We start from the raw sequence: 23,777 nt of genomic DNA, 5'->3' as shown, positions 1-23,777 counted from the left end.
CGTGCTGCCTGCTGCACACTCGTGACCCGACCACCAAACCCAGCAATGGGAAGCCAGTAGCTTCGCCCGCCCGCCCGGTGCATTCCGGGCTCTCTCTCCCGCTGCAGCCTCAGCCTCCGCCCCCGCCCGGCCGAATTCTCACCCCCCCCCCCGCCCCCTCCGCTCTCTGCCCCCGCCCCCGCCCTTCCCGGCCGAGCCTCCCAGCTCCGAACGCGATCGGCAACAATGTTTACGTTCCGGGGATTATGACGTCGCCGCCCTCCTCCTCCCCCCCCTCCCCAGTGAAAATGGTTTCCTAGGACTTTGCAAAACGGATCTCCCCAAAGTGTTGGTGCAAAAAACTTTGTAGATCTCGGCTGGGGCTTTTTTTTTTTTGGCTTCTTTTTCTTTCAGATTCTGTTTTTGTTTTGTTTCCTTCGGTCCTTCTTCCTTCCCCCTCGGGGCCAAAATGCAGGGGGCAGGAGTGTTGCCAATTAATTGGTGAACTCTCCCAAAAAAAATGGAGGCAGAGAAAGGCTCTGGACGAAGATTGGTGTGTAGCTGTTTTTTTTTTTAATCTGTGTCTGTATATTATAGATCTCTAATTTTTCCTCCTCCTCCCCCCTCTCCTCCCCTGCGTTCTCTTTCCTTTCCGTGTGTTGAAGAGGACCGGAAAAGAAATAATAAATTGCATGCAAAAGGAAGCAGGCAGTTTACTCTTGGCCCCCCAGCTCAGACACTTAGGTGGGGTGGGGGGCAGCTGGGGGAGGTGGCTGCCTGAGTGGGAACGGGGTGTGGGGGGCGATCGCTGGGGATTAGGACTCGCCAGCGTGGTGGTGATGGGGGGGTGTGTGTGGGAGGATTGTAGAGCTGGAGATGTGGGGAAAGGGGTGGGGGGATGTCCCTCCACGCCGCGTGCGTGAGTGTGTGTGTGTGTGTGTGTGTGTGTGTGGTGGGGGGGATGAACAGCGGATGGAAGCAGCTGCTGGTGTGTTTGGGGTCCCCAGTGGGAGCTTTGTGAGCGGCTGGCCACCTTTCTCCTGTCCCTGCTCTCCCCCCACCCCCATTCTTAGAGCGGGCGCAGGGCGAGCTCAATGTACAGCAGCTGCCCGGCTCCCCTGGAGGCCCTTGGGGGCACCTCGCTTCCCCGATACCCAGGTCTTCCTTTCTTCCACCCGGGTCCAGCTCCCAGTGAGCCGCCGCCACCCGCTGCTACCGGGCCAGGCTTTGCAAGCTCTCGGGGCCTACAGCCCCCCTCCCTAGCAGCCTACCTTCCCCAGGCCCCTCACCTCCAATCCTCCTCGCGGCGCCCCCCCCAGCCCAGCCCAGTCCGGCCGAAGCGCTTGGCTTTCCCTCGCCTGGAGCTCCCTTAGTTTACATAACCCGGGCTTTGGCCCGCGGCTTCCGCTGGTGGGGCGATATCATAGAGTAGTGGGGCACCCCCAAAGTAGTAGGGGTGTGGCCAGCTGCGTGAGGGTCCCTTCGCTTTCGATTATCCGGCTGGGACTAGGAAGGAATAGCTGTAGGCGAGCTTGTCCACTGGCTAGCTTAACGAGGGGGGAGAAACCCCTGACCCCTGCCCCAATTGTAAAAGTGACTTCGCCCGTTCGCTGGTTGCGAGGGTCTGCCTGGGGTCGACTGTATGGGTACCCTGCGCCTGCACCTGCTCGGTGGGTCGGGTTGGTGCGGGCTGGCAGACCCAATGGACACCCTAAATGCCCCCCGCAGTAACGCCTGCGGGGTCTCTGGCTTGGGTCCCCGCAGCGTTCCATCAACCGTCAGGGATATGACGAGAACGAGGACTCCTCGGACGTGGAGGAGATTGTGAGCGTCAGGGGTTTCAGCCTGGAGGAGAAATTACGCAGCCACCACTACCAGGGGGACTTCGTGCGCGCCATGGACGGGAAAGGTGAGCCTGGCCCAGCGTGCCCACTTCTCCTATTTATTCTGCCCATCTTTGCTTGGCACCCAGGGGTCCCGGGCCAGCTGCGAGCTGAGCAGCACAGGCCAGCCCAGAACATCCCAGTCGGCGGTGCGCGCACGTGGGAAAGCTGTGGCTGGTTCGTATTTCGCGCTCCTGTCCCCCATTCCAGGGGATCCGGTGACGAAATGAGGCTGAGCCATGGGGGGGGTGGGGGAGGGTGTGGGCTGGGGGAAGGGTGACGGCCAGGGTTAGGGGTGGGTAGCCCAGTGGGGCCTAGGCCAGTTCTATGCCTGTCACCCGGTCATACTGGTTCCCTGGTTCCGAGCTTGAGGGGAGGGGGATGTGCGCCTGGGACCAGGCCGTCTAGTCCTCTTAGTTCGGCCGTCTCCTCTGCGGTTCTCCTGCGGGCTCCCCTGGCCGGCTGGTGCAATCCTGGCTTTGCCCTCCACCCAGAGCGCTCTCCGGGCCCGCACTCCCTTCCTGTTCCTCCCCGCCTGTTTGCCCACCGGCAGCCTTTTTCCACTTTTCAGCCCGAGGTCCTAGAGGAAGTAGGTCCCCAGCCCTAAAAGGGTAGGAGAGGGCTAGCTTGGCTTTGTGGGTTTCTTTCCGGCCTCCGCACCTGAGCCTGGTCGCCTGGTAGTCGATCCAGGCCGGGACAGCTCCCTGCGCTGGAGCCTGGCGCCCTGTGCGCCGCCCGTCTGGCCCGGCACTGTTCTGGTACACCTCAGGCCGCTGGGAGCCCAGCTAAGACTGTCCTTTCGCGTAGTTTTAGGGGGAAATCTTTACTTTTGCACCCCTAATTTATATTCTCTTGGCGTTTCCTTTCTGGTTTGATTTTTTCCCCCGTTTTATCAAAAAAAGCCTTTTTATTTTATTCAGATCTCCTCGATTTCATTTGGTTTGCTCTCCTCTCTTTTAAACCAAGTCATACGACCTTAGTTGCTGGGATGTATGCACGATTCAGCCTCCCTCTCCACCCCAGGAAAGGCAGAACCTCACTTTGCATTTGTCTTTGGTTTAGAAGTTGTGTTCCGAGCCCCTGGGGCTGGGCCTAAAAGCTTGGGATTGGAAGGAATTTCTTCCTAGCCTTTCTGCCTATTACTCTTTAACGTTAGTTCGCTACTCTCCCCAGCTCTAGCTTGGGGAGGAGAAAAAAAAAAAAGAGGAGAGCTTCCCTTCCTCCTTTCACGTGTGGATCTCCTAGCACCTTGGGAGCTTTTTTGAGGAAGACGGAGAAGGGCTGGGTTCCTGGGGAGGTGTTGGGGGTGGGGGAGGATTCTTTAGCTGGCGCCACTGAGATCTCTTCCTTAAATCTATGGAGATTTCTTTCTGGACCTGCGGAAGCCATGACCTTGAGTAGAGGGGGAGGCTGTGGCATTCTAGGTGGGGTGCCGAATTGGAAAAAGGAATCCCTGGTGGAGGCAATGACTTGGCCCAGGTCTTTGGGTATTTAATCTTTTTACTCCAAATCCTGGCCTCTTTGCGCTGGATCTTGCTACCCTTTGCATTCAGTTGTTAAACTTTTGTACAGCCCTTCTTAATCCTGCATATTTGAGCCCTTGGGGCTCTGAAAATGGCCACCCCTAACTCTTTGCTAGTTTTATGTTTTTCCTTCATTCTCTCCCTGAAAGTGGGTTTGTGTGGAGTTCCGGGTGACCTGCCCCCAGGGAAACTGCCCCTGGTATGGTTGGGAGAGTTGGGGGAGGGGAGAGTGTGAGTGTCCCTGTCCTCGGCCTGAGTCTTAGCTAAAACCTCTTCCATCTCACTGCACTCGGGCCCCTGAACCAGGAAAGGGCTTATTCATCCGTCCCTAGAGCTGGGATGACCAGAGTGACATTTGCCTTGTGGGGATGGGAGTGTGTGTCAGAGGGTGGGGGTGGAATCCTCACCCTATCTCTTGGTTCTCTGGTAGTGTCTCTTATCCCATCTTCCTGACTTGACTTGTCCCAGAATTGTATCTGAGTCCGCTGTGGGGCTTGGAGGAAGGCAGAAGTTGAGACGATTTTTGTGTGAATACTCCACAGCATTTCTAGAGACAATTCATTAGGAAAAATAAATGAATGTAAAGCCCTGTTCTCTGAAATTTGGGGAGTCCCTGGTTCTAAAATAAACCCCAGATCGGCCTCAGGATGAGGGGACAGGGCTACCACCTGGGGGTTTTTAGAGTTAATTGAGACTTCTCTGTCTCCCCATCTGTCTCAGCTCCCCTTCCCCCCGCAAAAGCTTAGCTAATCCTCTAGGTGAAGGAAATATAAGATCGATGTAGCAGAATCGTCACTGTCAAGACAACAGTATTGTACCTAAACTCCCTGGTTATTTTGGCACCAAATACATAGTTTCCAGGGAAACGGCTCTCTTCCCCTCCCCTTCACTATACAGGCAATTACAATAAGGCCTTCACAGATCTGTGGCTACAATGGGAGCCCTCCAAGCTTTACTACTCTGCCCATCTATCCAGGTGTCAGGAAGGGATGGGGAGGGTGCCTCTCTTGAGCCCTGCCTGGGTCTGGGGCTCCACCCCGATACTGGCCATAGCTCCAGGTTCCAAGTTGTGCCTAATCCAGGCTTCCTTCCACACCCCTATTCCATCTGCCCCCCCCCCAAAAAAAACCCAAACAACCAAACCTCAGGGTGTTTCTTGACAAGTTCTGACCAGTGGGTTTAGGAATGACTGAGTAGGAAGAGGGGCAGGCTGGGCTCTGCTTATCTGGGGTTGTTTCTTCAGGCAACAACCATCTCCCCTCCCTGATGCCAGGCATGCCTTGGCTTATTATCCAGCTGGGAAATAGACTTGGAACTGGAAAGGACCTTAAAGATTCTCAGGAGTATAGATTTTAGATTTAAACTTCACAATGCCTCTGGAAGGTAGATGCCAATTATTATCCAGGTTTTACAGATGAGGAAACTGAGACAGAGATTAAGTTACTTTGCCCAGGGTCACAGAGCAAAGTTTCTCTGGTGGGATTTGAACTTGGGTCTTCCCGGCTGACTCCAGGCCCATTGATCTAGCCACTGTGACACCTCGCTGCATTTCTTAAAAGCTGTTGTGTACTAAGTGCTGTGGTAGGTCCTTGGGCTGCTAATACAAAATGAAAAAGAATCCTTACTCTCAAGAAACTTGCATCCTCCAGGGGGAATGTAACCTGTCAACCGAGAATTATGAGGAGGAAGGAGAGAGCCCTAAGGATTATGGGGATTGGGAAGGGCTTGCAGTAGGAAGTAACACATAAATTCTGCCTTGAAGGAATCTAGGGATTATAAGAGGCAGATGTGAACAGGGGGTGCATTTTAATCATGGGGACCAGCCTGGCTAGAGATAGCCATCTAGTCTGACTGCCTCCTTTTACAAAGCTAAGAGAAACTGAGGCCCAGGGAGGCCTAGCAGCTGCAGTTTTACAGGGGGTAAATGGCAGATTGGGAATTTCCTTCATTCCTTTGTGTATTGATTGATTTGCTTTAATCCAAATGTTCAGATTTCAACTTTGAGTACGTACAGAGAGAAGCCCTCAGAGTGCCTCTGGTCTTCCCAAATCCTGATGGACTAGGAATTAAGTAAGTCAATGTCATTACGTGTTTTCTCCCTCCCTCTGCATCTTCCTGGCAGCCAAGTTTTCTGACAGTGGGTGAAAGGAATGAAGAGGGTTGCCCTTTTGAAGAGTAGCTGGCCTAATCAATCTACATTTTCTTAAGTATCCTTTAACTCACACCCTTTCCCTTAGACCCCCTTACATTGTATCTATTTTTTGTAATCCTGTATGGAATGAGAGCTACTGGAAGGCCTAGACTGGCTGGTATTTGACTTTGCATTCATCCCCAGTGGTCCCTTTTAGATAACCCCAGAACAAGGCTTTCCTAGGACAGAAAGAGATCCGAGTCCCAGCTGGGAGGTTGGCAGGAGACCACTTTCCAGATGAGGGCCTCATGGTACTGGGTTCATGGTACTTGCCCCCTTGGATCCTCCTTCCCCCTCTTCTACGGATGCTGGATTTACCTTTCTCTCTCTGGGCTTGTTTGCTAGGGGGCTTGTATTTTTATCTCCTTCCCTCGGCATGCCTCCTCTTTCCCCCCCCTGTTTACATTCTTTCACGTTGAGATGTGTCAAAACCCAGAAAGCGAGGGAGGGAGGGAGATGAGAGCAGCTGGATGGCTGGGCCGGGAAAGCGGAGGCTGGAAGAACTGGTTTCTGCCTTTGCGGAGGGAGCAAAGGGAGGAGGCTTCGATCCCATCACTCAGGTCTCATGTCCAGCGTTGGAAGGGTGCTGGGCTCTGATCCTTAATTCTGTGAAGCTGGACTGAAATCAGCTGTAGTGTTATTAATTCCTGGTTAATAAAAGGCAGCTTTTTAATGCTGTAAGTTGTCTCAATGGTGCTAACTTCCTCATTCAGGAGGGAGTTCCCTGTGCCAGTGAAATCATAGAGCCAGTCCCTTATAGCCAGCTAATTAATACCGCCACAGCCATTATGGTTAATGATGACAAATCCCTTTGAAGATTTATGTCCCCCCCCCCCACCCAATAACCTCTCTGGCTCAGCAAGTGGCCCTGTGGGAATTAGGGAATGGAAGTGAGGAGAGGAAGTCCTGGGAGGAGAAATATATACAAGAGGTCCCTGGATCCCCAAGGAAGTCAGGTATTTGAGCTCCCCCCCCACCTTCATCTACCTCTGATCCAGGCACCACTTTTTGGCATTAGTCAGTGAATCAGTCAACAAGCATTTATTAAGTGCCTGCTGTGTACCAGGCACTGGGCTCAAAGTCAGACACCCACACAATTAGACTGTCCTTCTTATAGCTTACATTTTAAGGAGAGACAACATATACTTACACACACACACACACACACACACACACACACACACACACGTATAAAACACTGATACAGTATAACCTGGGAGAGAGTTAAGGGGGGGGAGTGGGAAAGACCTCCTAAAGAGTTGGTGGTTCAGTTCAATAAACATTAAGTGCCTACTATGTGCCAGACACTGTGCTAAGCTCTGGGGATATCCAGACAGCCCTTGCCCTCAAGGAGCTTACAATCTAAATTAGGGTTCAGCTGAATCTTGAAGGAAATCGAGGATTCTAAGAAGTGGAGGTGAAAGCATTCCAGGCAGGGGAAATCACTGGTGCACAGACAACTGAAGTGGGATGTATGAGGAACAATCAGGCTCTTCAAGTTTCCTTCTACAATCTAAGTCAGTGATTCTCAAAGTATAAACATCCTGGGCCATCTCTAGTCATCCTGATGAATATCAGGCCACTGCACCTAGATGGCTCTGGAGGAGAAATCGAGGCTGGTGACCTTGCACAGCCTCCCTCACTCAAATCAAAGTCAACTGCAAGTCATGTCATCATCTCCCTGTTGTCATGGTCCTCTTCAAGAACAAAGGACAAACACAATAAACTTTTCCAGGGGTCCTTGAGGTCAAGACTTTTCATAAAAATAAAACATTTTTATTTCCAATATAGTAAATATTGGGAGATATAACCTATGTAAACACTCTTCAGGAGCTTTCCAGTAATGTTTAAGAATGTAAAGGAGTGTCGCGAGACCCCCAGATTTTCAGAACCACTGCCTAGATCTATGATGCTGTGATTCCTACCTTCTCCCTCCTTTTTCAGCTGTGAGGCAGGGATGGGAAGTCTGCATCTTCTCTTCTGGATTTGGCCATAGAAGATCAGGTGGTTGATGGGAGAGGGGAGAGAGCAGCCCAGGCATGGGCTGCCTGTCAGAGAGAGCAGTGGAGGATGGTAGCAGAAGGAAGTGGCTTAGGCCCCTGAGTTCAAGATTGGCACCTTCATGGCCTTTCCCCATCCCGTTGACTGGTCCTCACCTAAGAACGCCTGGACCTTTTGGGGAAATTGCTTCCTCCCCAAACCCTATACCTGTGCCTGGGTCTGACCCCATAAGGATTGTTGTATTTAGTTCTGGGTGCCCTCTGGCTTTAAGAAGGCCTTTGACAAAGTGGACAGTGTCTAGAGGAGGGCATCCAGGATGGTGAAGGGCCGTATGCCATGGAGCATGTAAATGGGAGGAATTATAGGTGTGTTAGAAAAGACTTAGGGTGGGAGGTGCTGTTTTTGTAGTCAGTACCTAGTTTTGAAATATGGTTCTGCCTTTTACTAATTGTGTGACCTTGAGCAAATCCTTCACGTGTCTGGGCCTCTGTTTCCTTTTCTGTAAAATGAGGAAATTAGACAAAATGGCCTCTGAGGTCTCTTTGAGCTTCGATCTTTGATCTTATGACCTGCCTCTGATAACTACCTGTGTGACCTTTGGGCAAATCACGTGACTTGCATGGGTCTCCATTTCCTCATTCGAAAATTGAGGACATTGGAATAGATTGTTGGTGTCAAACTTAAATAGAAATGGGGTCACTAATCTGGACATAAGTATTGAAATCCATGCATATCGACTTAGAAAACCACATATTCACACTGTCTACGTTCTCTCATATTTTTTAAATTTATTTTGTTAAACATCTCACAATTTCATTTTTACCTGGTTGCTGACATTCTGGAATGCTCAGATTAGATGATTTAGGAGCTCTCCCCAAGCTCTCGATCTAAGATCAAGTAAGATCTCACGCCATAGAAGGCTGTTGAGTAAAGAACCTGAGAACTCAAGGGATTTCTGGAAGCAAGGGGTAGAAACTGCCATGAGGGCACTTTTAGGTTAGACATTAGGAAGAACTGCCCAAGAATGAAAACTGTCTGTCTACAAGTGCAATGAATAGGTTGCCTTGGGAGATCATGTATTTCTCCCTCGTTGGAGGTCTCTAGGTAGAAGTGGGATGGTCACTTGTTGGGTGGGGTTTCCTTTCAGCGTATGAGCTGGAGTTCCAGGGCCCCTAAGGTTCCCTCTAGCTCTGAAACTCTGATTCCCGGGCTTTCTTTATTCCGTTTCCTTACTTGGTATCTTTTGCCCCCAGGATGCCTGACCCTGACTTTACCGTGCGAGATGTCAAACTCCTAGTGGGTAAGTTGCTTGGTTTTTCCTTTTTCTGCCCTGGAATAAAAGCCCTTGGGTGTCTTGGGGAGGCATGGAGGTACCCTGGGAGGTGGTGGAGAGGGAGCAGGAGACTGAAGGGAACGGCCCCTGGTCCTATGGGTGTTGCCACCATCTTTCTCCAAGAGACAGCTTGGTGGGGGCTCTGACACCAGCCCCAAGAGAGATAGAACTAGAGTATGGAGGTTGGCAGACTTCACTTCAGTGCCCAGTAGAGTAATAGGAAAACACAGAAGTCAGAGCTGGGAGGGACCCTTAGAACAGGGAAAGTCAGGGCTGGGAGCAACATCAAAACAGGGGATATCAGAGCTGGGAGTGGCCTTAGAACAGGGAAAGTCAGGGCTGGGAGATCCTTTGAACACAGAATGTCAGGGCTGGGAGGGGCCTTGGAACAGGGAATGTCAGAGCTGTCCAGTCATACACTTTTTACAAAGGAGGAAACAACCACAGTCCTGGGACTGGAATCTAGCCCAAGGTTTTCTCTACTGTCCTAGGATGTCCCAGCTCACCCACTTTGGGTCTTTTCTGGGCTTAGGTGCAATCTGTGTTAGGTTTTTGAAGTCCCTGGGAAGGAGACTTTTTTCTCCAGGGAGAGGTACACACTTTCCAGGCTTAGGGAGCTTGTCTTTCTCCTTTCCTCAATTTCCCTGACCGCCTGCTCTTTGGATTGGCCCAGTAGCTGTTCCCAACAGGACACTGATTTGGATTGAGGTCTTTGGCAAATTATGATCTTTGTCTGGGTCCTGGGGGCTCTCAGAGCTTCTTAAAAACTGATCCTTGGCCAACCAGAAGTGAATGGTCCAACAGAGGGAAGATGAATGAACAGAAGTGTTCTGGATGTGCATATTATGGGAGATTCTACTCCAAATACTCCCAAGTGTTCAGCAGCTTGTGTGCTAGACAGCGGCAGGCAGATCTGGCTTAATTAGAAGACCTGGAGGAGGTGCCTTTTTGAGATTTGTCAAAGACTGAAGTTTATGGAATGACTGAGGGAAAAGAGCCGGACAGTTTTAGAGGTGAAGGTAAAATGGAAGGGGGTGGTTTCCTAAAGGAATAAGGGCATCAAAAGAGGGTCACGCCCATACCAAACGACTTTAGTTGGAAGGGCTTAAGATAGAATCGTATTTTAACATCTTTCTTTATTTTCTTTTTTATTTATCTTCTTTTCCCTTCCTTCCTTCCTTCCTTCCTTCCTTCCTTCCTTCCTTCCTTCCTTCCTTCCTTCCTTCCTCCCTCCCTTCCCTCCATCCTCCCTTCCTTCCTTCCTTCCTTCCTTCCTTCCTTCCTTCCTTCCTCCTCCTTCCTCCCTTCCTCCTTCCTCCCTCCCTCATTCCCTTCCTTCCTTCTTCTTTCTTTTTCTTTCTTTTCTTCCTTTCGTATTATCTTTCTTTCATTTCATATTTCTCTCCTCACTGCCTCTCCTAATCGAACAGTTAAAAAAATGATAAAACCCTTACACCAAACACTCATAGTGTAGCAAAACAAATTCCCATATTGACCGTGCCTAAAAATGTATGTCTCATTCTGGGTTTTAACTTCATCACCTCTCCAGTAGGAGGTGGGTATTGTGTTTCAACTTCTTTCTTCCAGAATTGTGGTTTGTCCTTGCATTGATTGGCATTCTGAAGTTTCTTAAAGCAGTTTTCTCTGTAACATTGTTGGCATTGTGTGAATTATTTTCTTGGTTCTGGTTTCATCAACATCAGATCTCCAAGATCTTCCCAGTTTCCTCTGAAACTGTCTTTTTGGTCATTTCTTAAGGCACAGTAACGTTCCATCACACTTGTATCCCAGGCTCATTTTCGCCATTCCCCCATAGGTGTTTCCAGTTTTGGGCTGCTGCTAAAAGAGCTGTTATCAATATTTTTGTAGTTACATGAAATTTTCAATTTTGAAATCAGTCAGTCAGCTCTAACAGTGTGTGGAGGCACTTGGCTAAGTTCTGAGAATACAAAGAAAAATCAAAATTAGTCCTTGCTTTCAAAAAGTTTACATTGGAATGAAGGAGATTATGCCCACAAGGAGGTGTATACGAGGTACATGCAAATGTAAGTAGGTATAAGGTAACCATGGTGGGGGGATGGGGGAAAGACATCCTATAGCAGCTGCCACTTCAGCTGAGTCTGTAATAAAAGATGCCAGAGATTCAAAGAGATGAAGGTGAGGAGGGAAAGCATTCCAGCCATAATCTGGAGTGATAGACGTGAGTGAGGCACAGGCTGCTGGGGTTGGACCGTGAGAAGGAGGGTAAAGAGCCACTGGAGTTTATTGATTAGGGGAGGAGGGTGACTGGTCACCACAGCTGGTCAGATCTGTGATTTAGAAAAATCACTTTGGCCCTGAGCATGGGTTAGAACAGGGAGAGGCTTGAGAGGCTGGGATACCTATGAGGAAACTGGCAATAATCCACGGGAGAGGGGATGAGGATGTGAACTAGGGTAGTGGCAGTGTGAGTGCAGAGAAGGGGAAGATGTGCAAACAGAACTGACAACATTTGGTAACTGATTGGATCTGTGGGGTGGGTGAAGGTGAGGAGGCAAGGATGACATGGAGGCTGTTGATGTAAACCTGGATGATTGGAAGGCTGGTGGTGCCCTCCATAAGTAATAAGGAAGCACATAGGCCAGCATTACTTCTTGCCAAGACTGGGGCCTTTTCTGTGTTACAGTCAGCTCCAGCTTGAGCTTTCTGATTCCTGCCTTCATGATAAAAGTCCATTTTTTATTTAAAAAGGAAAATTTTATTTTTATTTAAAAAGGAAAATTTTATTTTTATTCAAAAATGAAAATTTTATTTTTATTTAAAAAGTACATCATGTTTGATTTAGGATGGAAGCATGGCGTAGTGGATGAGAGAACTAGTTTTGGAGCCCTGGAGCCAGGAAGACCTGAATTCAAGTCCTGCTTTGTGACCCTGGGCAAGTTACTAAACCTCTCTGTGCCCAGGGCAACTCTCTTAAGATTCTAAATGACTGTGAAAGGGCTGACCTGCTTTGATTGAGGGAGTTTCTTCATCTGGGAGTTCCTCTTGCCAATGAAATCACTGGTCCATCCCTAGTTTATTATTATCTTTCAGTTTTAATCCTATTTTTATTTATTGTCTCTTGTTGAAGTTTCATTTCAGAATGTTTCCCTTTTCTTTTCTACCCAAGGAACCATCCTCTGTAGGACACATTTTAAAAGAAAGAGGAAAAAAAAACAGTTGAGCAAAATGAGTCAGTCCTCCAGTTGGGAGACATCAGTTTCTAGTTTTGCAAACCCATACTTAACCATTTCTGTAAAGGGGGAAGTAGGAGGAAGAACTTTTTTTTTTTAACTTGACCTCTGATGTCCTCCAAGGAGGTAGTTTCCCTGAGGGCCTTCTCTGTAACTTATGGTCTTAGAGAGTTGCTTAGAACCCATAGAGGTTAAGTGACTTGTCCAGGGTCACGCAGTCACTGTGTGGCTTAGGTAGGATTTGAACCCAAGTTTATCTTTCTGCCTCCTTGAATAAAATTTTAAAAAGTGTGTTCTGTTGGCCTACTACCATTTCTTTAAGAGTCTGAAAGAACTTTATCTCACTTAGGTATGGGGGACATTTGGGAGAGGATGGGAGCGGGCTTTACCTGGCTAAATCACTGTCCTTTCCTGGTGGAGGGTGGGGCTGACCCTTGCAGACTAGGAACCCACGGGCTGGAAATGTATTTGGTTTCTGGAAATCTCTTCACCGGAGACTAGGCTGATGGGGGCCCCTCGGACAGCCTCAGAATTTCCAGGAGCTGTTAACTAGAAAGTTAGGTGTTAATTGGTTGGGATTTCCCTACTGACTTTCTTCTCAGAAATGTTTTCTCTTCTTTTCCTGGGGCTATCCTGTAAGGGGGGGTGGGGTCAGCTACCCTCCTCTTTGACCTTTGTCCCTCCCTGCTGCCTTGCTGGAGCTGCAGGCGGACTTAGCTGCTTTTCTGGGGAGCTCAGGAAGGTGGAAAGCCTTTTCTTTGTCTCCTGGAAGGTGAATTATCCCCCTCTAGTGTAGTTGTTGGGGAAATTTTTGTTTGGATTTTTTTTCTCAATTTCCCATCTGTTCTCTCTTTTTCCTCCCATTCTTCGTTCTCTCTCCCTCCCTCCCTCTTTTCTTTCCCTCCCTCCTTCCTTCCCTCCCTTCTTTCCTTTCCTCTCTTCTTCTCTCTCTCCTCTTCTTCCCTCCTCCCTTCCTCCCTCTCTTCCTTCCTGCCTTCCTTTTTTCTTTTTCCCTCCCTCCTTTCCCTTTCTTCCTCTTTCCTTCCTTCCTCCCTTCCTTCCTTCTTTCCTTCCTTCCCTTCCTCTCTTCTTCTCTCTCTCTTTCCTTCCTCTCTTCTTTCCTCCCTTGCTTCCTGCCTTCCCTTTTTCTTCTTCCTTTTGTCCTTTCCCTTCTTTCTTTCCTTCCCTCCCTTCTTTCCTTTCCTCTCTTCTTCCCTCTTTCCTCTTCTTCTCTTCCTCCTTCCTCCCTCCCTCTCTTCTTTCCTCCCTTCTTCTTTCCCTTGCTTCTTGCCTTCCTTTTTTCTTTTTCCTTCCCTCCTTTCCCTTCCTTCTTTCCTTCCCTTCCTTTCTTCCCCCCTTCTTCCCTCCCTTCCTCTTTCTCTTCTTTCCTCTTCCTTCCCTCTCCCTTCTTTCCTCCCTTCTTCCCTCCATTCTTTCCCTTCCTCCCTCCTTCTTTCCTTCTTTCTCTCCCTTTCTTTCCTCCCTTCTTTCCCTTCCTCTCTTCTTCCCTCTCTCTTCTTCCCTCCCTCCTTTCCCTTCTTTTCCTTCCTTCTTTCCTTCCTTCCCTCCCTTTCTTCCCTCCCTTCTTTCCCTTCCTTTCTTCTTCCCTCCCTCCTGCTTCCCTTTGTCCCTTCCTCCTTCTATTCTTTCCTCTCTCCTTCTCTCCCTTTTTTCTTTCCTCCCTCCTTCTCTTTCCTCCCTTCTTCCCTCCTTCCCTCTCTTCTTTCCTCCCTCTCTTCTTCCCTCCCTCCCTTTCCTTCTCTCATTTCTCTCCTTCCCTTCCCCTACTCCATTTTCACCTCTTATACCCTTTTTTCCAGTGGATTTCACTGATTTTACACCAGACTTTTTACATTTTGTCTGCATTTCCCAGAAAGGAAAGGGGGAGGTGTTTCCTGACTAAGCAGGGTGTTAGAATGTAGCTTAAGGTTCCAATGTAGTGTGGAATCATCCAACTTTCAAGATAGAAGTGTTCTCAGAGACAGTGAGTGGGGTGTAGACCTGGCTTGGAGGCAGAGGACTAGGTGAAGGACCTCAGGCACCCCCTCACCCCATTGTACAGAGAAGGAGACTGACTCCCGCGCAAGGTGAATGCCTTGTGAAAGGTCACACAGGTGTCCAGTGTCAGACAAGACTCAAGAGCCAGGGCTCACTGTGCTAGGTTTTTTGTCTTTCTTTGTACCCGGAGCACTTAGCACTGTGCCTGGTTCTATCACTAGTGCTTCCTAACTGCTTGGTGAGTGTCTCACGGATCATTAGATCATCCATCTGCTCTGGCCTTAGTCGGTTGACCAGAAGGAGGCTACTCAGGCCCCTTGGCTGAACTCTACTTTTCTTACTCTATAACATGGATCATTGGGTCATAGACTTCAAGCTGGAAGGCATCTCAGAGGCCATTTAAGTCCAAGTGAGGAACCCAGAGATTTTAAATTCCTTTCCTGCACACATGGCTCTAGAACCTGCAGATCTCGGAATCTCAGAGGCCCAAATAGTTCAGGTTCTTCATTTTACAGAAGAGAGAACTGAGACCCAGAGATGTTAAGGAACTTCCCCAAGGTCAGACAGGTTCTCTGGTTCCAAAACCCGCTGTGCTGTGCAGTGCCATGATACCCCAAAAATGGTCATCCAAGGTTTACCCCTGGCTTCCCTCGCCACAGGAAAAAGCCTTGGTGGTGCTTTTTCAAGTGGTTTAACTTTGCAGAGGCCCAGAGAAGTTATCTTACTCTTTGTTGTCAAGAAGCCAGTAGTTGAATTGTCTGAGTTGGGATTCGTTGTCTCCTGCCTGAAGGCAGGAATACTCTTTCTCCTACAAGGTGCTGCCCCCTTAAAGGGGGATAGTAGTTCTATGTGTCCCCCCCCATAGCTGGAAGGGACCTTAAAAATCTGCTCCAATCTATTCATTCTGCACAGGGGAAAACTAAGCCCCAGGGAGGTTAAATTCTTTGCCAAAGTTTGCATAGTTAGTGTCAGGGATGGGATTTGAACCCATGACTTCAAATCCATGGCAGAGTTATTGTAAACAAAGTGCTTTGAATGTTACAGAAAAACAGAGTGTTGTTATTATCACCTATTTGTGTTAAATTGTTTTTTAGTTGTGTTCGGCTCTTCATGCCCCCATTTGTTTTTTTTTTCTTTTCTTTTTGAGGCAATCAGGGTCATACAACTAGTAAGTGAGGCTGGATTTGAACCTGAGTCCTCCTGACTCCAGGGCCAGCACTCTATCCACCGTACCACCTAGCTGCCCCCATTTGGGGTCTTCTTGGCAAAAATACTGGAGTGGTTTGCTGTTTCCTTCTCCAGGTCATTTTATAACTGAGGCATGCAGGGTTAAGTGACTTGTCCAGGGTCACACAGATAATCAGTGTGTTAGGCCATATTTCAACTCTAGAAGGTGAGTCTTTCTGACTCCAGGCCCAGTGCTTTGTTCACGGCATCACCTAGCTGCCCATATCATCATCGATGCTTTTTAATTCCTTCTCTCCTTTCCCTCTCCCCCACCACACAGAGCAAGGCAGAGCTGGGATTAGAGAGAACCCAGCTCTCTTGACTCCCCAGTTCAGGATTTACTTAATCAACAGACTTTTATTATGTAACCACCCCATGCCAGGCACTGTGCTTGGCATTAAGGATAGAATGGCAAGGAAGAAATCGGGCCCTGCCCTCTGGGTGCTTATGTCTTTTCTTGACTATGTCATGATGAATAACCTCAACTGAACTTGCTGAGCATTTATTATACACTTGCTGTATGCCAGAAAAAATTGGTGGACCTGGACTACTGTGCCTGGTACTTTGTTTAGTTTTTGTTTTTGGTGTCCCACTCTTTCTTGGCAGAGATACTGGGTGGTTTGCCATTTCCTTCTCCAGCTGATTTTACAGATGAGGAAACTGAGGCAAACAAAATTACGTGATTGCTCAGGGTCACACAGCTAGGAAGTGTCTGAGGCCACCTTTGAACACTGGAAGAGGAGTCTTCCTGACTCCAGGCCAGAGCTCTATGTACTATGGTGCCACCTAGCTGCCCACCTGGCACACAGGAGGTCTTTAGTAAATATTGATGGATTGAGATGACAGCTAATAATGACACTAATTCATCCAAGTCTGTTGAATGCAGGCAGCATGTGAGTAGACCAATTAATGCAAAATAACAAAGCAGATAAAAGCAGTTGGGGCAGGGGAAGAGTGCGCTGATGAAGGAGGGTGGCAGGACGATTCCTGAAGCAGGCGCTGCTTGAGCTGACCTCGACTGGAGAGGGGGCTTTCATGAGGTTTGGAAGAGGGGAAAGAGCCCCTACCAGGATACAGTCCATGCCAAGGCATGAAGGCCGGAGTGAGACGTCCTGTGTGGACAGCTCCAGATCGTGCAGTGCTGGTGACTGGGTGGGTTGCTGGCGCTGGCCTTTATCTGAGGAGTTGGAGCTGGGGAGGGGGTGAAATCCAAGCATTTCCTGGCCCGTCCTTGGTTGAGACCAGGGGAGAGAAGGGGTGCCTGGAGGAGGGGGTGGTCAAAGTCTTTGGGTGCCCTCAAGCTCAGGTCAAACACTAGGCTTTTATTTCAATGGGACTTTAAAATAGACTGTGCTAAGCCAGCTCTAGGCCTGGGTAGCCAGCTCTGGGCCCCACATGCTGGACCCTGGGTAGGGGATGGGGGTTGGGGTGGGGCAAGGGATTCTTTAAAGCTGTAGGCGGGCAGAGGATTAATTTCCCCTTGGAATTTGTCTGATGTGCCTGCAGCGGGAGGCTGGGGCTGTGAGCTGAGAATGCAAATGGAGAAGGAGGAGAAGAAGAGGCGGGGAGGGGGCATGGAGGCTGTTGGCCTACTTAGGACTGTTAGGCTCCACTTGCAAGTGGAGAATTCCTGCTGTAATTTAAAGACTTTACGGCGCCTTAGGATTCCAGAACTGTGGGCCTATAGGACCCTGGGGTCCAAGAGTCAGCAGTCCCCAAAGGAGAGCTTTGGGATATGCTCTGACCCCCATGAAGAACTCAGCTTCCTGATGCCCTGGCCCTGAGATTCTTCTCAGGTCCAGCTAAAGTGTCAAACAGCCAGATTGGGGGTCAGAATGGGGGTGATGGAGGTGGGGGTCACCCACATGCAGCCAGGAATCTGGGGGGAGGCCTCTGCCCCAAAGTGGCCCAGATCAGTAGGATTAGAGCGGAGACTCTCCCAGCTCCCGGGGAAGTAACAGACTGAGTAGCCAAGAAATTTCAGAACTAAGTGAGGCCTTAGATACCATCTGTCCAGGCTTTTCTCCTTTCTGCTATAGGAGACTGAGGCCTGGAGAGGTAGGAGGGCAGGAGCACAGCTGGGGTTTGAACCCAGACCCGATGATGTCATACATACCCCAGGCCCTAGCCATTGCTCAGGGCAGGACACTGCCTCCCAAGTGGAATCCGATGAGGGCATTAGAACTTCCAGCCTAGATAACCAGCGCCTATGGAGGATGCTCAGAATGACTCATTCACTCCTGAGATAAATTCTTGTGCAATTCTGTAGTTATTTACATCAATACTTAATTAAAATTGATTCTGTCTGGGAGAAATCGTGAGGAAGTGGATTTAGGGTCAGAAAAATCTGGGTTCGGGTCTTACCTTTCGTAACTACTGGCTGTGTGGCCCTGGATAAATCATTTTACTTTTCAGGTAGGGAACTCAGGCAGACTAAGACCTCTGGAAGGTGCGTGAAAGGTGCTGAGCTGGCTTGATCCAGGGCGTTTGCTTCATCACTGATGAAGTCATAGGTCTGGAGTACAGCTGGGTAATTTATTATGTTAATAATCTGCATATTGGAGAGATTGTTAAGTATAGTAGATAGAAGACCAGACTGGGAGGAGGGGAGACTGGGGCTCTTACATTTGACATATATGGGTAGTACAGGACAAAAGGAAGAAAGGAAAGGAGGGAGGAAGAAAGGAGAAGAAGAAAGAAGGAGGAGGAATGGGAGGAAGGGAAAAATGGAGGGAAGAAAGGAAGAAAAGGGGAAAAGGGAAGGATGGAAAGAAGGAAGGGAGAGAAGAGTGAAAGGAAGGAAAAGAGAGAGGAAGGGAAGAATGGAAGAGAGGGAGAAAAGGATGGGAGGAAGGAAGAAAAGGAGAGAGGAAAGGGAGAGTGGGAGGAAGGAAGGGAGAAGGAAACAAGGAAAGGAAGGAAAGGGGAAAGGGAAGAATGGAAGAGAGGGAAGAATGAAAGGAAGGAAAGAATGGAAGAAAAGGATGGGAAGGAGGGAAGGAAAGGAAGAAGGAAAGAATGGAAGAAAGGAGGGGAGGAAAAGAAGGGAGGGAGGGAAGATGGAATGGAGGAAAGGAAAGGAGGAAAAATAGAAGGAAGAAAGGAAAGAATGGAAGGAAGGATAGGAAAAAGGTAAGAATGGAAGAAAGGGTAGAAAGGGAGAGAGAAAAGAAAGGAAGGAAAAAGATAAGAATGAAGGAGGAGAGGAAAGGAAAGGAGGGAGGGAAGAATGGAATGGAGGAAGGGAAAGAAGGAAATGGAAGAAAGAATGGAAGGAAGAAAAAGAGGAAGGAAAGTGTGGAAGGAAGGATGGGAAGAAGATAAGAATGGAAGGAAGGGTAGAAAGGGAGGGAGAAAAGAGTGGAAGGAAGAAAGGAGAGATGAGAAGAACGGAAGGAAGGAGGAGAGGAAGGGAGGAAGGAAGGATTTATTAAGCACTTACTATATACCAGGAACTGTGCTAAATACTGGCGATAAAAGTACAAGCAAAAAGAAAAACAGTCCCTGGCCTCAAGGAGCTTCTGTTCCAAGGGGAGTAGAAAAGCAGGGTTGAGGAGGAGGTCCTGGCCATGGGCAGCTTGAGTTTTGAAGCCTTCAGAGTCAGGAGCAGGGCTGGTAGGGATGAAGGCTGGCAGGCAGGGGCATCTTCCCAAGATGGCAGGCCCCAGGAGGACCTCTCCAGTGGGAGAAGGGCAGTTGGCCTTGTGGAGAGCTTCAGGGTGACAGGATGTTCCAGGGTGAGGGGGCTCCAGCTTCTGTGCCAAGTTCCAGGAGCAGACAGCAGCTGATGCATGGCTCTGGAGTCCAGACGGTCAGGAACAGGTTGGCAGGGGAGAGAACGGCTCATTTCTAGAGGCAGTGCTTCCTGCTAGACCTCTGGGCCTTGGTTTCCTCATCTGTAAAATGAAGGCATTGGCAGGACAGCCTCTAAGGTCCTTCTAGCTCTAAATCTATGGCCCGAGGATCCTGTCGCTCTGCATTTTACATCTGCAGAGTGACTTCTGCCCAGCTGCCCAGCTGTCCAGCTGCTACATGTTGGAATCAGGATTTGAATACAGATCTGACACCAAATTCAGTGATTGTTTCACTACAAACTTCCCTGGCTTCTTTTAAGTACAGCTAAAACCTTACCTTCTACAGAAAGCCTTTCTCAATTGCTTTTAATTCCAGTGCCTTTCCTCTCATTGTTTTCTATTTATCCTCTCTCCCTCCCTCTTTCCCTCCCTCCCTCCCTCCCCCTCTCTTTCTCTCTGTGTCTCGGTGTCTCTCTCTTTCCCTCCCTCCCTCTCTCTAAATATACATATATATGTGTGTGTGTGTGTGTGTGTGTGTATGTGTGTGTGTGTGTGTATATTTATATCCTGTCCTGTTTGTCCATCATTGGTTGGTGTCTCCCCTGTTAGACCATAAGCTTCTTGAGGGCAGGACTAGTTTTTGCCTCTTTTGTATCCCCAGCATTTAGCATAGTGCCTGGCACTTAATAAATGTGTGTTGACTATTGAAAGTGGAAGGAATCCTTTTGGGGTAGAGGAGGTCCGTGTGTACAGCGGGCTGGTCACTTTTGTCTACACTGGGCAGGGAGTTGGTCATGTACAATTAATCTCTGCTTCTAGGAAGGTCTCTGTCCTTTATTTACTCAGTCTGTGGACCTCTATCAGAAGCAGAGAGCTTATGGAATCCTCTCTGATGCCCCTCCATCCCCAGCCTATTGAATGATACATCTGTGTGTCAGGGGCATACCTGGCTTCTTCCCCCCAGCCCAGGAGGTGAACTTGGTGTATATTCTTGAGATGGGGTGGGAAATAATTGGAGTTGGTGGCAGAGTTCCTGGATGCTGTTTAGGAGGCTGGATTGAAAAAGAGAATGTCTCTACTAATGATAATAGCTACCATTTATAAAGCACCTACTATGTGCCAGATACGTCACAAATATTATCCCATTTTTATCCTTCCAACATCCCTAGGTCCTAACTCTGAGTTAGAGCAGAGCAGAGCTAGGATAAATCACTTGGCTTGTTGCAAAGCATTCTTCTGCACGATCTCGTTAATCTTCAAAAGTAGGACCAGGTATCATGCCCATTTTGTGGAAGGTGAAACTGATGAAAGACTCAGGGCTCTCTAGGGAGGTTTTGGGTAGCTGGCCTCAGAGAGATAGAGCTGTGAGGCCTACCATACCATGCTAGTATGTAGCAGCACATAGTAGGTGCTTAAGAAATGCTTGCTGTAGCTAATATAGAAATAGGTTTTGCATGACTTCATGTGTATAATCGATGCATTGCTTGCTTTCTTGAGAGGTGGGAGAGAGGGAGAAAGTATGGAACTCAATCTTAAAAAAATAAATTTTTTTATGTGCAATTGGGAAGTATTTAATGTAATAAATAAAAATGCATTTAAAAAAATGCTTGTTGACTGATCAATGACCAACCAACCAGTCAACCAACAAGGAGGTATTTTATTTTTTCAAGATACAGTTTTTATTGGTTTTTTAAAAATATTTCCTCTCTCAGTGTCTCTCTCCTTTCTCCCCCTCTCAGAAAGCAAGGAAAGAAGGGGAAAAGAAAGCAGGTTAATAAAACTAAGCAGCTTTTTTAGACAAGGTCTGACATTATGTGGAGTTGTCGCTCTGTGCCTTCTCAATCTCTCTTTGGTGCCAAGTCCCAACTCACAGTCGTTACTTAGCATTTATATTATACTCCGAGGCACTTAGGCCTGGGGTCAGGAAGATCTGAGTGCAAATGTGACCTCAGCCACCTAGTACCTGTGTGACCCTGGGCAAGTCACTGAACCTCTCTGCCTAGCCTTTCTCATCTGGAAAATAATGAGGATGATAAAGGTACCTACTTGGCAAGGCTGTTGTGGGGTCAGTTGAGATAATATTTGTAAAGTGCTTTGCAAACCTTAAAAGGTTATTATTATTATTAAATAGAATTATGCGAGGCCTTGTGCTAGTGCCTGGGGATACAGAGTCAAAAATGAAATAGGCTTCATGGAACTAACTTTTCTCTTGGTGGACACAATGTTTGCATGTGTAAGTGTGTTGTTGTTCAGTTGTATCTGACTTTTCATGACCCTTTTTGGAGTTTTCTTGGCAAAGATTACTGGAGTAGTTGGTCATTTTTTTCTCTAGCTCATTTGACAGATGAGGAAACTGAGGCAAACAGGGCAAGGTGACTTGCCCAGGGTCACACAGCTAGTAAGTGTCTGATGCTGCATTTGAACTCAGGTCCTCCTGACTTCCCGGCTGGCAGGTCTTGTCGACTGTGACACCTAGCTGTCCATATACATACAGGGATTAAATAATCAATAAACATTTATTAGCCCCCTACTGTGTACCAGGCATTGTGCTAAACTTTGGGATAGGACGGATATGAACAAAACGAAGAGATGAGGGGTTAATTCTGCGTTGACTCAGATGATTCTGTGAGTTCTTTGGGTCATACCCTTTATAAATCATATTTGAATTTAAATCTCCCAGCCCTCTGTGACCCAAATGCTACCTCTGTTATGTGTTTATTCGTGTTAATAAGGGGAGGAGGGACCATCAGCTTCCAGTGGGTCCCAGACGTGGCTAATTGACTCAGAGGAGCACTGATTTTGGTCTGCTCCCTCTGGTCGTGGCACTCAGCAGTCAGTGAGGCCACGGCTTCCAGGATACCTGGGGAGCTGTGGCCTGTCCAGAATCTCACCCTGGAGCTCTGAGCAGCCTGGCTATTCTTAGCACAGAACAACCCTGTAAATCACCGTCCCCGTATGCCTTCAGCTCCTAATACAGTGACTGCTGCCTCCCGCTCCCTCTTCTCACCTCTGGCTCAGGCCTTGGCTTCTGGTGGAATGTGAGGATGTTAGGCCACTTTCCTGGGCTGAGTGATGAGTGAACCTGGTACCCAAGCAGAGAAGGAGGCTCAGAAGCCAACTTTGGCATACATCCAGCCCCAGACGTGGGTGCGAATCACAGCTTTGCCCGTAGGACTTCCCTTCCTGGTCTGGGCTGGACCAGATGGGTTGATGCTAGGATGAGAAATGATGTGTATGGCTTGTGGGTATTGATGAGGATCAATTAATTTGTCACTCCAAGGTCTGTATAGCACCTGACATAATATGACGTTTGATCCAGACCCTTAACTGGGCCTCAGTTTGCTAAAAATATAAAATGAGGGACTGAATTAGGCTGGCAGTGATGGGAGAAGAAACATGCAGGTGGATGTCATTGGTGTTACGGAAGGAGACAAAACTTGGTGACCGATTTGATGGGGGAATGATGGAGGGAGAACGGTGAAAGATGCTGTTAACTAAGGTTAGGACCCAGGGTGAGTGGAAGAAGGAGAATATCCAACATTCATTTGTATATCAATTTAAGGTTGTTAAAACACAGGGTGTGTTACCTCGTTTGACCCTCACAACAACGTAGGGAGGTAGGTGCTTTTATTATCCCATTTTCCAGATGAAGAAATCAAAACAGAAAAATTTAAAATAATTGTCATAATGATAGCTAATATTAATATAGGGCTTAGGCAGCCGGGTGGCACCATAGTGCATAGAGCTCAGGGCCTGGCGTCAGGAAGACCCAGCTTCCTGAGTTCAAATGTGGCCTCAGACACTTACTAGCTGTGTGACCCTGGACAAGTCACTTCACCCTGTTTGCCTCAGTTTCCTCATCTGTCAAATGAGCCAGAGAAGGAGATGGCAGACCGCTCCAGTATCTGCCAAGAAAACCCCAGATGGGGGGGAGCCACAAAGATTCAGACACAACTGAAATGACTGGGCAACCATAAAATATGGGGCTTACTATGGCTAAATGCTTTACAATTATCATCTCATTTAATCCTTACAATAACCATGCAGGGTAGGTGCTGTTACTATTAATATTTTACAGTTAGGGAAATTGAGGCAAACAGGTTAAGTGACTTGCTCAGGGTCACAACAGTTAGTAAGTGTCTGAGGCCGTATTTGAACTCGGGTCTTCTTGACTCCAGGCCCAGCACTCTATGTACCACCTAGCTGTGGGGTAAATTATTTGCCCCGGAGTCTTTCAGCTAACAAGTATCTAAGGAGCGATTTCAGCCAAGGTCTTTCAGACTCCATGTCGATCATTCTTTCCGGTATGCCACCTGAGCAAACTGGAAGGATGGTGTTGTCCTGAACAGAACGGGGACAGCCTAGATGAGGGGTGGATTTGGGGAGGAGGTCTATGACTTGTTTTGTATTGTGGAGTTTGAGATGAGGATGTGGGTGGGGAGGCAGCATGGAGCTCTCCTCCAGGTTGTTGGTAAAATGGGCTTGTGCTTCAGGAAGCTGGGTTGGGCCTGGCTCAGTACACTCGGTTACCGTCTGCACAGAGATGCTTATTGACCCATTTGGAGCTTCTGAGATCACTCAGAGGGAGTGTGGAGTCTGGGCCCAGGGCTTAACCGACCAGCTCGGTGACTCCCTT

At 48.4% G+C, this 23,777-nt stretch overlaps 1 protein-coding gene across 3 annotated transcripts in view; it reads left to right on the top strand.

The window, feature by feature from the left end:
* Positions 1-489: 489 nt before the first annotated feature.
* KDM2B (lysine demethylase 2B) overlaps positions 490-23,777 on the top strand; it is a 145,004-nt gene continuing 121,716 nt past the window's right edge. For all 3 annotated transcript variants that reach the window (XM_036741979.1, XM_036741978.1, XM_036741980.1), the window contains exons 1-4: positions 490-532; positions 1,744-1,888; positions 5,377-5,455; positions 8,831-8,877. In XM_036741979.1, the coding sequence (XP_036597874.1) occupies positions 500-532; positions 1,744-1,888; positions 5,377-5,455; positions 8,831-8,877 (304 nt within the window). In that variant the 5' untranslated portion in view covers positions 490-499. The remainder of the gene's footprint in view (positions 533-1,743; positions 1,889-5,376; positions 5,456-8,830; positions 8,878-23,777) is intronic.

This window comes from Trichosurus vulpecula, chromosome 1 (assembly GCF_011100635.1).
Source record: "Trichosurus vulpecula isolate mTriVul1 chromosome 1, mTriVul1.pri, whole genome shotgun sequence".
Taxonomy (NCBI): domain Eukaryota; kingdom Metazoa; phylum Chordata; class Mammalia; order Diprotodontia; family Phalangeridae; genus Trichosurus; species Trichosurus vulpecula.
This window is presented reverse-complemented; position numbering and strand designations above follow the sequence as displayed.